Source organism: Zingiber officinale, chromosome 8A (genome assembly GCF_018446385.1).
Source record: "Zingiber officinale cultivar Zhangliang chromosome 8A, Zo_v1.1, whole genome shotgun sequence".
In the NCBI taxonomy this organism is placed as follows: Eukaryota; Viridiplantae; Streptophyta; class Magnoliopsida; order Zingiberales; family Zingiberaceae; genus Zingiber; species Zingiber officinale.
Window position 1 is genome coordinate 63,988,941 of NC_056000.1, and position 16,682 is coordinate 64,005,622.

General features: G+C 36.9%; 1 protein-coding gene and 1 long non-coding RNA gene across 2 annotated transcripts; one reads left to right on the forward strand and one right to left on the reverse strand.

The window, feature by feature from the left end:
* Positions 1–3,345: 3,345 nt before the first annotated feature.
* LOC122012774 lies at positions 3,346–3,892 on the reverse strand. The gene is made up of 3 exons (XR_006120318.1): positions 3,822–3,892; positions 3,662–3,749; positions 3,346–3,588 (listed from the first exon to the last, which is right to left on the reverse strand). It is a non-coding gene; the product is annotated as an uncharacterized LOC122012774 (long non-coding RNA).
* A 386-nt stretch (positions 3,893–4,278) lies between these two features.
* Positions 4,279–6,453, forward strand: LOC122010912 (U3 small nucleolar ribonucleoprotein protein MPP10-like; the record flags this gene model as incomplete). Its single annotated transcript, XM_042567379.1, has 7 exons — positions 4,279–4,305; positions 5,082–5,150; positions 5,245–5,286; positions 5,398–5,466; positions 6,032–6,103; positions 6,178–6,231; positions 6,310–6,453. Coding segments are annotated over exons 1-7 (477 nt in total), but the record flags the coding sequence as incomplete, so codon positions are not given.
* Positions 6,454–16,682: the final 10,229 nt, after the last annotated feature.

Here is a 16,682-nt window from a genome sequence, read left to right on the forward strand (position 1 = left end):
TCTAGAGAGCACAGAGGTGCTCTGGATTGATCAACCGATCGATCTAAAGTCTCCCCAATCGATTGAGAGCAATTCAATCGATTGGGATCTAACCGTTGGCGCTGGATAAAGCCGTTGCGAGCGTTTTCTTCAGCACTTCTTCGTCCGATTCTTCTTCGATCTACACAGCAACTTCTCCGAGCTCTCACCAACAGTTCTTGAAGGTTCTTGGAGACAAGTGCTGGTGCACGTCCAAGTCAAGAGGTGATCTACAACAAGAAGAAGAAGTTAGGGTTGGGGTTTCAAGTGTAAATCTTGTAAAATTTCAATTATATTTGCTTCCTTTTCTTTCTTCTTGTACTGAGAATGTTGTAGGGCTTCTCCGCCTTCAGTAATTACCGTAAAGGAGTATTTTCATAGTGGAGAGTGCTCGTGTGTGTGGATCCTTGGATTAGTCGCCTTTTCTTGAGGTGGATACCAAGTAAATCATTTGTGTTAGCGTTGTATTTTTGCTTCTTGTACATTCCGCTGCATATCATCATCAAGAAGCAAGCTATAAGAGTGTGATGAGCTATTCACCTCCCCCCCCCTCTAGCTACATTTCGATCCTAACAAGTGGTATCAGAGCGAGGTCGCTCTTTACCGGAATCATCGCCGGAAAGGGCAACAAAGCTAGAGGGTAAAGAAGTTGAAGCAAATTTCATCAAGCCAAAGATTTTATCAAGAGCTCAACTTCAAATGGAATTCGGAGATGCATTCGGATTCGACACAAGGGTGCCTCCACCATTCACTTCAACAAGCTTCGATCTTTGGAAATCAAGGATCGAAAATTTCTTGATGGTGAAGATAGAGCAATGGTTTGCTCTAATGGAAGGCTTTGAAGCTCCAACAAATTCTAAGGGTAAAACTCTCAAGAAGAACAAGTGGATCCAAGAGCAAATTCAAAGGAGCAAGACAAATGATAAAGTGACCAAGCTATTGGTCAATTTATTACCAAGCAATATTTTGGCTCAAGTTGGAGAATTCAAGGATGCCAAAGAGCTTTGGAGCAAATTGGCAAAGATTCATGAAATCCCCTCCACTGTACCAAATCAAGAAGAATCCAATGAGGGCGACTCATTGGATCAAGGCCAAGAGGAAGAGGACTTCAAAGTTTAGAGATGCTCAACTTTTGAAGAAAAGGTCCAAGAAGCTTCATCTTCAACGGAATGCAACGAAAAGGGAAAAGAGGAGCGTACTCTTTGTTCCATGTACAAGATGAAGATAAAGAAGTCTCGACCTCTAGGATTGAGAGGGAGAGACATTCGTTGACACCGGACCAAGAAGAAGGAGAAGCTTCTACTTCCGGGTCAAGCGAAGAAGAAGAAGAAAGTGTCATCCCTACACATGAAGGTATAACTAGTTCAATTAAAAATAAAAATCATATTATATGTTTTGAGTGTAGGGAACATGAGCACTACAAAAGTAAATATCCCAAATTGGCCAAGAAGAAGGACCAACCAACATAAAGGGGCAAGAAGAAGCCCAAAGAGATCACCCTCATGATAAAGAAGAGCAATGAGCACATTATATGCTTCTTGTGTCATCAAAAAGGACATTATCGGAGTCAATGTCCTAAGGGGAGGAAAGCGATCAAAATCAAGGGTGGAAGCACAAGTCAAGGGGGAGCCTCTAAGATATCATTTATTGAGTCTATCTCTTTAAATCATGGTAAAAAGCATGCTAGTTCAAATTTATATCACTTTAATGTTATTTACCATAAAAATGGAAAGCATGATAGTCATGTAGCTTTCCATGCCAAGACTACCACACCTAGGGTTAGGAAGATAGATAGAAATTTGGGCAATAACTCTAAGGATTTTAGTTATAGGCTTAAAAATAAAAATGCTCATAGGAATAAAAAAAATCAAAATCTATAGATTTATAGAAAGGAAATCAAGTCTTGAGGTCAAAACTTGATAAATTAGAGAAGTCCCTAAAAAGGATGGAAAATATCCTTAAGGGGCAAAATGAGCACAATCTAGGGCTAGGAACACAAAAACCATCCAATAGTTATAGGGGTTTGGGATACAAACCTAAAACCAAGAAGGATGTGTCTTCTTACCATAGGGTTCCATATAGCTATGGAACCAACTTTAGGTCTAGGGGTCAAGTCAAGGATACAAGGGAAGTTATTCCTAAGAATATCTTTGCAACAACGAGTGTGACTAAGACTTCTAAGAAGTCTAAGAAAGTCACCAAGAAGGTCACAAGGGAAGCTATCCCCAGAGTTGACATAGAAAAAGTGATCAAGGCTTCTAAGGAGCCTAAAAAGGTCATTAGGAAGGTATCTAGGGAAGTTATCCCTAGTGAGTACCTAGAGCATCCAAGGAGCACCAATAGGTTTTGGGTTCCTAAGAGTATTTTCTCTACCCCCTAGATGGGTTAGAGAGTGTGATCAACTCAAATTAGAAGGGTAGTCAACCCAACTTTGATGAAGTTGACACTCGTAGAGCATTTTCAAGGTTATTGTTAACATTTGAAAATGAAATGGATTATTTGTTACTCTTTGGAAGAGTACAATGTCTCAAAATTTGAGGAATTAGACTTAATTTAAATTGTCACATTTGAGAAAAGGATAAGAAATGTCAACACTACAAGAAAAACGTCATTCAACAACACTCAAACGACAACGGTTTTATACCAAACCGTTGTCTTTTTGCCTTTTAACAATGGTTTAAACAAAAACTGTTGTCTTTTAGTAATTTTTTTGGCCTATGACAATGATTTTTAAAAACCGTTGTCTATTTATATTTTTTTGGGGATACGACAATGGTTTTTAAAGGGTACGACAACAGTTTTTTAAAACTGTTGTCTATGTGCGCTTTTTTGGGATTACGACAACGGTTTTTAAAAATCGTTGTCTATTAAGTGTTGTTGAATGCGATTGTTTTTTCTTTCGCCACTTTTTCTCCTTCGTCATTTTTCTGTCTATTAAGTGTTGTTTACGCCTTGTTTTTTTCTGTCTCTTTCCCAAAACCCTACTCTTCGCCGCCTCCTCCTCACCGTCCTCTTCGTCGCCTCCCTCCTCACCACCCTCTTCACCGCCTTCTTCGCCGCCTCCCTCCTCACCGCCTCCCTCCTCAGCACCCTCTTCGCTGCCTCCTTCCTCGCCGCCCTCTTCATCGCCTCAACTTTCGGCCTCGCCACCTCCTCCTCATGGCCTCTACTTTCAGCCATCTTCACCGCCTCCTCCTCGTCGCCTCGACTTTCAGCCATCTTTGTTGCCTCCTTCTCACCAGCGCCTCCTCCTCGCCACCTCGACATTTCTTTCTGAAACCTGATATTTCTAATGCTGAAACTTGATATTTCTTTCTGTATGGGGAGACTGCTGATGCATGGGAAAGCAAAAGGTTATGACCAACTACATATGGTTCAACAGATGAATTCCCTTTGCTGCAATTGAGGCCAAGGGAAGAGGCCAAGGAGGAAGAGCAGTGATTTGGTGGAAATATTCCCAGATCATGGCCAAGGATGGGTTCAATGTTTGGCTCATTGACAGTGATCCAGTATTTCACTCTATCCCCAAACTCTCTAAAGCACACATCAGCATAAGCAGTGAAGTCCTCTCTGCATCACAATGGACACTATCTTAGACATTATTCGAGGAGATGCAAATGAAAGGGTTGTAGTAGAAATGTACACAATCTTTGGGCTCAAGAGTCCAGAATATTCATCTTCCAAAGATTGGGGGAGGTCAAAGTGAAGAAGAGTGACATGAGGTTCAATTCCTGCCGGCCAAACACAGTTTGGTAAAATTGTGACTGGAAATTGTTAAGGTATGACCACTATTCTAATTGTACCATATTTCTTGAGTTCATTGATCAAGTTATTATAATACTGCACCCCTTCTGGATTAACTGGCCTTCTACCATCTGCAACATGGCACCAATTAGAATCATGTAATGCTTAAACTGAATAAGAACTCATATAAAAAAATAAATAAATCTGTACTTGGTAGTGGTTTGAACATTCTATAGGGATTTGATTGGTCATTCAGGGTTTTATAATTTCTATTTTTTTTCCTCTTCTATGTTTCTATTAATGTTAATACATTTTTTTGAGGAATAGCTCCAACAGGTATGCATATGTACATATTCGATTCCCTTTTGATATCATAGTCCTATTTCAAAACTTCAAAGTGGTTCTAACTTAATAGTGAGCGCATGTACATATTGGATTCCTTTTAGATTTGATAGTCCTATTCAAGTGGTTCTAACTTCATAGTATCTGCAACTGCATATTTTCGTTTCTGTTTTTATGTCTCCTGCTGCCAAAGAAATAAACGTATTTTAAGCTTAGTAGAGCAGTCTTTTAATTAATCTTTAACATTTATCTTAATCTGCTCCCAGTGGTTTGCCTAACACGATGGGTTGAAAACTAGAATCCTTATTTATCAAGCATCGTTTTTTCTATTTTGTTCTTCTAACAATCCCATATCCACAGATACTACAAAATAAACCATTGGCTTATAACTTTTCTTTCCTAATACTCATTTGTTTGGACAACGCTTATACTTTTTTTCCCCATTCATAGTTTATCGCTACTTAGCCATGATCATTTGATTCTAATTTGCCTTTTCAATTATTCGTGTAGTATCGTTGACGGGAGGATCTTAACGTGTTGCAGCATGAAAATATTATTCACTGGAGGATTTTATTTTGGTTCTGTCTTTTTACTCTTTCATCATGAAATTCAAACTTGGGTTGTGGTTGAAAAATGTACTGAGAAATAGTTTGTTTTAATTGCATACATTTCATACCCCTTTAATCAGGCTAAAAGAGTATGAAAATCCAATAATTTCTAGATGTATTTAGAAAATTGCTTGATGTATATATTCATGAAAAGATAAAATGGTATATTGGTATTTGAAACAACAATATGCATTATTTCTTTCTCAAGACCAGAAAGATTAACAATCTAACACGCCAAGCACGACCATTAATTAAACAATTCATTCTTATTAGACAGCAAAGACCGTGAAGACAATAATATCTAAATGTAAAACCACAAAAACACACCAATTAGAATCATGTAATGTTCAAGTTTATGATTGCTTCCAGGGTCATTTTGATGACGTTGAAAGAGCACCTATCTTGCCATCTAAACCCCCTAAGGAGACCAAAGAGATGGTAATTTTCTTGTTCTGTCTAACTTTGGCAACATTAAGATATATAAATTGAACACTTCTAAGTGGGAACAATGTCATAATGAACTTTTTAACAGGATGAAAATAAGAGTAAGAAGGGTCTTGCCGAGATATATGAGGTTCGCTGCTTCATTCATGCAAATCATTTTTATTAATCAGCTAATGTGTGATACATAGACTATGCTCACTTCTCTCTCTCTCTCTCTCTCCTTTTTTTTTTTGTAATTTAGGAAGAATATGCGCAGAAGACGGGTCTAGCTCCAGCTCTTCTTTCTGCTTCTGATAAACTTAAGATTGAGGTATTTTACTTGTCCACTTATTTACTATTCCTATGTGGTAAATTTTGTCATAAAAATTCAAACTGAACCCTAGCAATTAGTAGCTATTTTTACCAAAATTATCTGCATTTTTTTTCAATTTCTAATTTCAGCTGTTGGTAGGATAGTAATCATAGTTTAGTGATTGATGGTTGATGAGAATGAGAATTTGTATGTCTTAGGTGTCAGTTTATAAGTCTTCATCGATGCATTTTCTTTAAGCTCCTTACAACTGTTGTATTCTCACTATTGAGAAATTATATTGAAACCTCTCAAGCTCTTTGGGTTTTCCCTCCTTTATGTTTATTTGCCTGGGAAACTTTCTCAGAAGTCCTGATGGAATATTATATTATCGATAGATGTCTTTCTTACTGATGCATATAATGACTTTACTTTATAGCAAAAAAAAACTGACATTGGGATATCTGCAATCTGAATTTGTTAATAATACAGATCCACTAGATCTATGGTATTGATCTGCGATAACATCTGGCTGCTTGTGTAGCTTCTCAGCTTTTCTCATACACTTTTTCTTTTATGCCTGCAGGCAACAATGCTATTCAAAAAGATTTCCTTAAAGTTGGATGCGCTGTCTCACTTCCATTTTGCTCCAAAGTCGGTTAGCAATAAAGTTTATCAAGTGTTTAATTCTTTTAGTATTTATTTCTTGATTGACCATAAGTTATGATGTAGGTTATTGAGGACATGTCTATACAAGTCAATGTACTTGCTCTAGCAATGGAAGAGGTAAAAATATCTTTTGGAGTTGTCTTTTAGTTTATGGTAAAAACAATTTCGAGTCACTGAAATACAATGGTTTTGCAGGTTGCTCCATTGGCCGTCTCAGATGCAGCTATGCTTGCCCCTAAGGAGATTTTTCATGGAAAAGGAAACATCAAAGAAGAGGCAGAGTTAACAAAAGAAGAGAGGAAAAGGAGACGGGCCAACCAGAAAAGAAGATTTAGAAGATTGAAAGGTATCCTTTATTCGCTTATATTTATGGGTCTGCTTATTTTCATGCTTGTCTACAATCTGTGCATAATGGTCAAAAAAATTAGTGGCGAACTTGTGACAGACATGATCCACCACTTAGAATTACATAGTTCTTGTGCACAGGATTGCATAATTTCATTCTGCTCTTTTTAGGTGTCCTCAAGAGTATTGGGAAGAATGCCGACAAGCTAAAAAAATGAAGAGACTTTAACAAATTAAGGAGCACTAGGAGCTGCAATCCCTCCTCTTCACCGACATCTAAGTAGAAAATCTTGTGTTATATTGTTCTACCTTTGTTTTAATAGTGTTATCATTTTGTTGGTTGCTTATAAAATTTTGTTGGTTGCTTATAAAATTTTGTTGGTTGCTTATGAAATTTCTTCAGAATGTTATAGATATTATTTTTGAATGTTAGAAAATTGTATATTAAATTTTATTTTGAAATTTAGTATTTTGAATGATTTATAATATTGGAAAATTGTGTATTAATTTTTTTTATTTTTTTTCTAAAAAAGACAACAGTTTTTCACCGTTGTCGTAGATAGTTTAAAACTGTTGTTGAAGACCCTGTTATTAAAGGTAGACGCTCAAAGACAACGGTGAAAAACTGTTGTCTTTGAAGGAAAAGACAACAGTTTTTCACTGTTGTAAAAATGTTGTGTTTGCCTTCAAAGACAACGGTTAAAAACTGTTGTCTTTGGGCACCCCTTTTAACAACACGACCTTTAACAACAGTTCAAAATGGGCTACGACAACGGTGAAAAACCGTTGTTGTTGGGCTTTTTTCTTGTAGTGCAAGTTGGGGGTTTGGTATTTTCTTAGGAAGTTAAGGGTAAGTTAGGCCTTAATTTAAAATAATTACTTTTTGAAAAAGTAAAGTGTGCCAAACCTTGAAGAATTATGCTTAATTTAAATTGACACAAATTAAGAAAAGCAAAAGAAATGTCAAAATTAGATTTTGACATTTTCTCAAGAAAACATGGGCAATCTAGGACTACCTTTAAGTTTAGCTAAGGATTTAAGGACACTTAGATAGATAATCTAGGTATATTTTAATTTTATGCTAATTGACATGCTTTGTTTGCTCATCATATGCCATGACATCACATTTTTGCATTCATGCTTATTATAAAAAATAAACAAAATACCATGTCATGTCATTCATACATCATGTAGTTATAGTGATTTTTCTTTTGAAAATTATTTATTTTGATATATGTCATAACACCTCATGCATTATTTTTAATTCCTTACAATTAAGGATAATGACATTTACTAACATCCTACTTGGATATTCATAATCTCAAAATGCCTAGGTAGATATGCATGATCCCTAGTTTAGGGCAAAACCAAACTTTACATCTCACAAAGAACTATAAGGTGACTTGTATGTGTTTTAGTACACATTAGATACGGGTGAGATGTTAGGACGATGAACAAAACTCAAGATGTTGATTTAGTACATTCTTTTGAGTTTTAGGTTCATTAAACCATATAGCTATGTGTATTCCAATCATTGGGAAAACTAATGTACAAGTCATATGCATTGACCCCAAAGAACATGGTTGGATATTGGTTTTGAAAATAATTTTAAAATTCTTTTGGAAAATCTTGGTGAAGACTATCTTTTGATAGTAATCATCATTGAAAGGTTAGACACAAACTTGAAGAAAACACTAAAGTTTTTACAAGTTTTCAAGTTTGTATCAATCTTTAAAAATAAAAAGAATTTTCATAGAAAACTATTTTTCCTTGATAGTGTATATCATAAGTAATGTCTACACGAATTTTTATGATTTTTAGAATTTTGTAGAATTTCTAGGGAATTTCTGAACTTCGCTGAAATAGACTTTCAGGATATCAAGTATTCAATCGATCACCCAATCGATTGAAGTGCCTCAATCGATTCGGTGATCGATTGAGAGGAGTGATATCGTGAATAGAAGCTCACCGGATCGATCCACACCTATTGAATCGATCCATGGATCGATTGAACTTGCTTTAATCAATTCAAACCCCAACTTTAATCGATTGAAGTGCTGATTTCGGCTGGGAAAGCTAAATTTCAACATTTTCACCCATTTTTAGTCTAGGTAATCATTCCTAACCCCTCAGAACACATTTGTATATATTTAGAGGGAGTTTTCATGATGAAAACAAGATTGGATTGGTTAAGAAAGACTAAGTAGAAGTTTAGGTCGAGATTTGATTTCATTTTTGAATTTTTGAATCTCAAAACTTCTAAATTTTGAGTTTCCTAAAGATTTAGGGATTCCAAGTCATTGTTGGTGCAATGACAGAAGTTTGAAGTATGTCTTTAGGGGGAGTCACTCTTTAAGGACATGGAACTTATTTTCCAAACCCATTGAAGGTTGTTAAATCTTCATTAAGAAAAACAATGCTCAAGGTTGAGCGTTAACAAACAATGAAGAGTGGATATCTTCATTATGGGGTTATGGATGCTCTAGTGTGAGCATCATAATGTGGAATAATGCTCCAGAGTGAGCCTTTAATACAGTGAAAGGTGTGAGACATTCATTGTTGGATTGGTTAACGCTCAAGGGTGAGTGTTGAAGATAATAAAGGGTATGAGATTTCATTATGGTGTTGTGAACAACGGTAAGCAACTCTTCAGGGGGAGAGTTCTTTTCGATGTGTGTCAATAGGAGGAGAATGTAGGGTTTAAGTTAGGCCTTCATTACCTAAAGAGGGAGTTTGTCTTCTAGGAAAGGGGGAGAATGAAGGAAACCCTCATTCATTTCTTGGCATGAAACGAAGTTGAGGCTATGGGATTAGCCTAACTTAAAGGCATTGTCAAACATCAAAAAGAGGGAGATTGTTGGTGCAATATCCCTTGGGTCAAGGTTGACCTGATTTGACTAAGCCTAAGCTGACTCAAGCTTGAGTCTTGATGTTTGGGTTTCGATGTTTGACAATACATGGAGACTGACAATACATGGAGATTATAGGTGCAATCGTTCATTTGGGGAGATTGTTGGTATAATTCTCCTCTAGTCAAGGTTGACCAGTTAGATGTGAAGAAGAGTTAGGTAGGTCAAGACTGACCGGATACTTGACTTGAAAGACCTAGTGAGTGAAGCTAGGCAGTATGAAAATCCCGGTGAGTGAAGTCAGGTGAAAGACCTAGTGAGTGAAGCTAGGTGAAGGCCTTGGTGAGTGAAGCCAGGCACGTGGAAATTAGAGCTATCAGACGGGTCAACCCGTGGCGGAGCGGGTCGGCCCATGGCAGGCTAACCATTTGGCGGGGCGGGGTGGGCCAACCTGCCAACTTGACGGGTTGGGAAATTTCCAACCCAACCCATTCTAAGGCGGGTTGCGGGTTTGGCAGGCCAACCCGCGGGCCTATCAAATTTTTTTAAAAAATTAAAAAATATTTCATATCTTCAACATTTTACTTTGAAAAAGTTTTCTACAATTAAATGTATACATAAACATGTATTTTAAATATAAATGAACACAAACGAGTACTTATGTTGGATGAAAAGTGCTATTTTTATTTCAAAATTATAACAAAGAAAGATAATAAATTGACCTAAAACTTAACTTACATATGTTTTTCAACCCGCGGGTCAACCCAAGCCCGAGCGGGGCGACCCGGGCGGGTCGCGGGCCTAGTTGGGTCGGCCCACGGCGGACTTAGGTTGATAAAATTCCAACCCAACCCGCTTAAATTGTTTGGCGGGGCGGACCAACCCGACGGGCCCAACCCAAATTGACGGCTCTAGTGGAAAACCAAGTGGGTTAAGGTTGACCGGACACCTGGTATTGAGAAGTCAAAGTAGGTCAAAGGATTGACCAAATACTTGGCACGAGGAGAAAAGTCCAAGTGGGTCAAAGGGATTGATCGGACACTTGGTGAGGAAGTCCTAGCAGGTCGAGGGTGACCGGATGCTAGGCATGATGCCCCAGCAGGTCATGGTTGACCGGATGTTGGGTTTTAGGGGCTTCGGACTTGATTAGGGCAAATCAAGTTGGATTAATCGATCAACGGATCGATTGAATCATGCCCAATCGATCGGTTGATCTATTGGATGTATCCCGCGACAAATCCTTCTCCCAATCGATCAGTGGATCGATTGGGAAGTTGACGCCGTCGCACAGAAGCCCACCCAATCAATCACTCGATCGATTGGGAGGCTGGAAAATTGCAATAAACCTTGAATCGATCGGGCAATCGATTCAAATGATTTCTAAAGAGCACGGAGGTGTTCTGGATCGATCAACCGATCGATCCAAAGTCTCCACAATCGATTGAGAGCAATTCAATCGATTGAGATATGACCGTTGACGCTGGATAAAGCCGTTGTGAGAGTTTTCTTCAACACATTTTCACTCGATTCTTCTTCAATCTACACAGCAACTTCTCCTAGCTCTCACCGCCAGTTTTTGAAGGTTCTTGGAGGCAAGTGCTGGTGCACATCCAAGTCAAGAGGTGATCTACAACAACAAGAAGAAGTTAGAGTTAGGGTTTCTAGTGTAAATCTTGTAAGATTTCAATTGTATTTGCTTCCCTTTCTTTCTTCTTGTACTGAGAGTGTTGTGTTGGTTGCTACTCGGAAAACCTAATGGTTCCACTGTACAAAAATTTTGTACAAAGGTCTGAACCTTTTCCTAGCTACCATGTGTTCTTTTAAATTAAACTTAGTCGCCTGCGGAACTTAACACGTTTGATCCAAAGTTTAATTTATTTGTTCTTTTATGTTTAGACTTGGATCTCCTGCGGAACTTAACACGTTCGATCCAAATCACCTAGGTTATTAATTTCATTAAATATTAATTTCTAAAATTGGCTTCCAGGACTGCATGGCGAGGCACATGGCCTTCTTAGATATGGGAACAACTACCACCGCCTAGACAAAACCTTTTAAGGAAAGCTAATATTTAATTTCCTTAAATAACTTTAGGTCAACCAAAAAGAACAATCAAATCACAAGGAAAAGAAAAACAAAAGAACACAACATCGAAAATAAATTCGAAATACTAGAATCGCATGCCTCTTGTATTTGGTATTTTTACAAAGAAATAAAACTAGTATGATGCGGAAATTAAATACTAGTATACCTTTTCTTTTGCAAACAAAAACCTCTAGGTCTTCTACCGTATTCCTCTTCTAATCCCGGACGTTGTGTGGGCAACGATCTTCCGAGACAAGAACCACCAAGGCACCTTCTTCTTCCTTCCTTCAAGTTTCGGCCAAGCATATCTTCTAAAGGATGAAGAACTTTTTCCCCCACCAACCAAGCTCCAAGGGATGCAAGCTTTCTCTCCTTCTTCCTGAAGCTAGATCCGGCCACCTCCTCCAAGCTCCAAGAGATAAAGGATTTCGGCAACACAAGAGGAAGAGAGAAAAGGAGAAGGGCCGGCTACACCAAGGAAGAAAAGAGAGAGAAAATAGAATAGAGTCGTTCGTCATGAAGGCACCTCTACCCCCTCTTTTATAATCCTTGGTCTTGGCAAATAAGAAAATTTAAATAAAAACTTCCTTAATTCTTTTGCCATGAAAAAGAAAATTTATTTAATTAAAAATAATTTTCTCTTCTCCAATTTATTTGGTCGACCACTCTTCTCGCCAAAACAAGGAAAGTTTTAATTAATTAAAACTCCTTAATTTGTCTCCAGAAATTTATAAAAAATTTCTCCAATAATTTTTATCCCTTCATGATTGGTTAATAAAAGGGAAATTTTATAAATTAAAATCTTTCTTTTAACATGTGGATAAAAAGAAAGTTATCTCTAAAAATTAAAATCTCTTTTAATCTACAAATAAGGAAAGATATCAAATCTTTTCTTAATCTTTTGTAGAAACTTATAAAAGAGAATATTTAATTTTTAAACCCTCTTTTAAATCATGAACATGGTTAAAAGGGAAAGTTTTCTTAAAATTTAAAATCCACCTTTTAATCAACAAATAAGGAAAGATTTCAAATTTTAAACTCTCTTTTAAACATGTGGATGATTTACAAATAAGGAAAGTTTTTATCAAAAATTAAAACCATCCTTTTAATCTACAAATAAGGAAAGAGATTAATCTCTTCTTTTAATCTTTTGTAGAAAGCTATAAAAGGAAATTTTTAATTTTTAAGCTCTCTTTTTAAAACCTTGATATCCACATAAGAAATAATTTTAATAAAAATCCTTTTTAATATTCTAGTGGCCGGCCACCTAAGCTTGGGACCCAAGCTTTGGCCGGCCACCAACTTGGCTCATCCACTTGGTCTTGGCCGGCCCTAGCTTGGGTTCCAAGCTAGCTTGGCCGGCCCCATTGGATGGGTAAGAAGGTGGGTATGTGGTGGGTATAAATCTCTATATACAAGAGGCTACGATAGGGACCGAGAGGAGGAATTGGTTTTGGTCTCCCGATGAAATTAAGAATCCTGTGTTCGCCCCGAACACACAACTTAATTTCATCAATAATAATTCATTCCACTAAAGAACTATTATTGAACTACCGCACCAATCCCAAATTACATTTTGGGCTCCTTCTTATTATGAGTGTGTTAGTCTCCCTGTGTTTAAGATGTCGAATGCCCACTAATTAAGTAAGTTACTGACAACTCATTTAATTAATATCTTAGTCCAAGAGTAGTACCACTCAACCTTATCGTCATGTCGGACTAAGTCCACCTGCAGGGTTTAACATGACAATCCTTATGCGCTCTTCTTGGGGACATTATCAACCTAGATCACTAGGACACAGTTTCCTTCTATAATCAACAACACACACTATAAGTGATATCATTTCCCAACTTATCGGGCTTATTGATTTATCGAACTAAATCTCACCCATTGATAAATTAAAGAAATAAATATCAAATATATGTACTTGTTATTATATTAGGATTAAGAGCACACACTTCCATAATAACTGAGATCTTTGTTCCTTCATAAAGTCAGTATAAAAGAAATGACCTCTAATGGTCCTACTCAATATACTCTAAGTGTACTAGTGTAATTATTTAGTTAAGATAAACTAATACCTAATTACACTACGACCTTCCAATGGTTTGTTCCTTTCCATCTTGGTCGTGAGCTACTGTTTATAATTTATAAGGAACTGATAACATGATCTTCTGTGTGTGACACCACACACCATGTTATCTACAATATAAATTAATTGAACAACTACATTTATCATAAATGTAGACATTTGACCAATGTGATTCTTATTTCTAGATAAATGTTTATACCAAAAGCTAGACTTTTAATATACATTCTAACAATCTCCCACTTATACTAAAAGACTAAGCTGCCATATCTGCTGCCATACATCTGATTCCCAACCCTTCAACATGCCCATCAAAAGCTCTTGCCTTAAGGACCTTAGTGAAAGGATCTATAGGTCATCACCTGATGCAATCTAGGCAGCAACAACTTCTCCTCGTTTATGCGATTTCTCGTATTGGGTGGTACTTGCGCTCTATTATGTTTACTTGCCTTATAGACTTATGGTTTCTTCGAGTTTGCTACTGCACCACTATTATTATAATAATTTTTGGGCAAACCAGAAATCATGTCTAAGTCTATCTTAAAGTATCTGAGCCATACAACTTCTATGGCTACCTCAGAGGCTGTCATATACTCAGCTTCTATGGTGGAGTCCGAAAAGCACCTATGCTTATCACTCTTCCATAGTTATGACTTTACCTCCTAAAGTATACACAAAACCCCGAGGTTGACTTACTATTGTCCCTATCCAATTGGAAGTCAAAATCCGTGCAACCCACAGGGACCAAATTAACTGCCTTGTAAGCTAGCATATAATCTCTAGTGCCTCTAAGGTACTTCAATATATGCTTTACTGCAGTCCAATGTCCTTGTCCAGGGTTACTTTGATATCTGCTACAGATTTATGATCTCATGCATAGCATACATTAGGCTTCTGACAGCCGAAGCATAAAGAACCGCCTTCATTTCCTCTATCTCCTTTGATGTCTTCAGAGACATCTCTTTAGATAAAGCTACTCCTAGCCCAAAAGGTAAGAAACCTTTCTTGGAGTTCTGCATGCTTAAAACGAGCAAGGATTTTTTTCGATATATGAAGCTTGGGATAAGTAAAATATTCTTTTCTTGCGATCCCTTATTACTTTGATCCCAAGAATATATACATTCTCCCAAGTCCTTCATATCGAATTGTTTGGATAACCATACCTTTACTTCTGACAACATTTTGATATTGTTTACAACTACCAAAAATGTTATCTACGTATAGTACAAGAAATACCACCACGTTTCCATCATACCTTTTGTATACACAATACTTTATCCGGTTACTAAATAAATCCATAGGTATGGATTACTTTGATAAACCAGATGTTCCAAAACCTTGAAGTTTTGCCTCAGTCCATAGACTGATTGAGCTTGCACACAAGATGCTCTTTGCCCTTTGCAATGAACCCTTCTGGTTGCTTTATATGGATGCTTTCTTCAAGACTTCCATTAAGGAATATTGTCTTGACATCCACTTGCCAAATAGATAAAAGAATCCGGATAGACTTAAGCATGGCTGCTAGTGAAAAAGTTTCCTTTTTCATCAAGCCTTGCTTTGAAAGTTTCCACCTTCCTGTCTATCCATCTTTTCCTATTGTAGACCTATTTTTACCCAATGGCTTTTACACCATCTGGTGGTTCTACAAGCTTTCAGATTTTATTAGAATTCTAATTCTATATTCATTTCTCTTTGCCAAGATGCTGCATCTTTATCTTGGAGTGCTTCATCATATGTCCGGGATCAGGCTCATGTTCATTTGGGATCAAGTCCAAAAGACTCTTCCAAAACATGAATCTTTTAGGTTGTTTGACAACCCTCCCACTACGATTAGGCACTGTCTATAATTGTGTATCAATTGTGATACGTGTTGCAGTTTCTTGTGATATTTCATCTTGTACAGTTGGTACTAGATTAGACATGCCCTTTATTAAGAACAAATTTACTTATGGGCTTATGGTTCATTATATAGTCCTCTTCTAAAAATCAGTCATTGATGCTAACAATGACCTTCTGATTTTTAAGACTATAAACCTACTTTCGTTTCTCTAGGATAACCCACAAACAAGTGAATTCTTATCCAACTTATCATTGTCTCTCTTCAGCATATGTGCTGGACTATCCGAATCCGAATATGCTTCAAAATAGGCTTACGCCTATTCAACAATTCTATATGAGTAGAGAGTTCTGACTTTGGAAGGTACTATGTTCACTTTCTTTTTCAGAGTATATCCTTAAAACGAACTTGGTAATTTTCTGAATAACTCATCATCAATCTAATTATTTCTATAAGAGTCATATACCTTCTTTCTACTACACCATTTTGTTGGGGTGTACCAGGTGCAGTTAGTTGGGATTGAATCCCTACTTTTGATAAGTAACTCCTAAATAGTCCCAAGAGATACTTGCCACTACGATCTTACCATAGTGACTTGATACTTTTACTTTAACGTTTCTCCGCATCAGCCTTGTACTCTTTGAACTAATCAAAACACTTAGTCTTGCGGCACATTAAGTAAATGTATTTGTATCTTGAATAGTTGTCTATAAAATAGACGAAATATTCGATACTACCTCTTGTCTGGATAGTCATAGGATCACACAAATCAAAATGAACCAATTCCAACATATCTTTGGCTCTATACCCCTTAGACTTAAAAGCTTCTTGGTTATTTTTCCTTCCAAGTAAGACTCGCAGGTTGGAAAGATTTCCTCTACTAATGAACCCAAAAGTTCATCAGCTACCAATGAATCCTACTCAAGTTAATATAATCTAGCCTTAGATGCCAAAGATATAAATGGTTCATTTCTGAAGGTTGCTTTCTCTTAAAATTAGAAGATGTGTTACTATTTTCCATTTGTTGCATCGTGGGAGTTATTGGATTTATAAATTGCCAACCAACGTATCAGAACAGATAACTTCCCTCTTTTTCTTGATAACAACTTTGTTATTAAAAGAGGTAGAATATCAAGTTCTTTGAATAGTTTAGAAACTGAAAACTAGTTCTTTCTAAACTTGGTACGTAAAGACAATTACTCAAAAATCCATGTTTTATTCTTTATCAAAGGATAAACATCTCCCACTGCAACAGTTGCCACTTTTACAACAGTGCCCATGTAGACGGTGTTTTTATTTTCATTTAGTTGTCGGGTTTCCTGGAACCCTGCAATTAATTACGGACATGATTAATAGTATCTG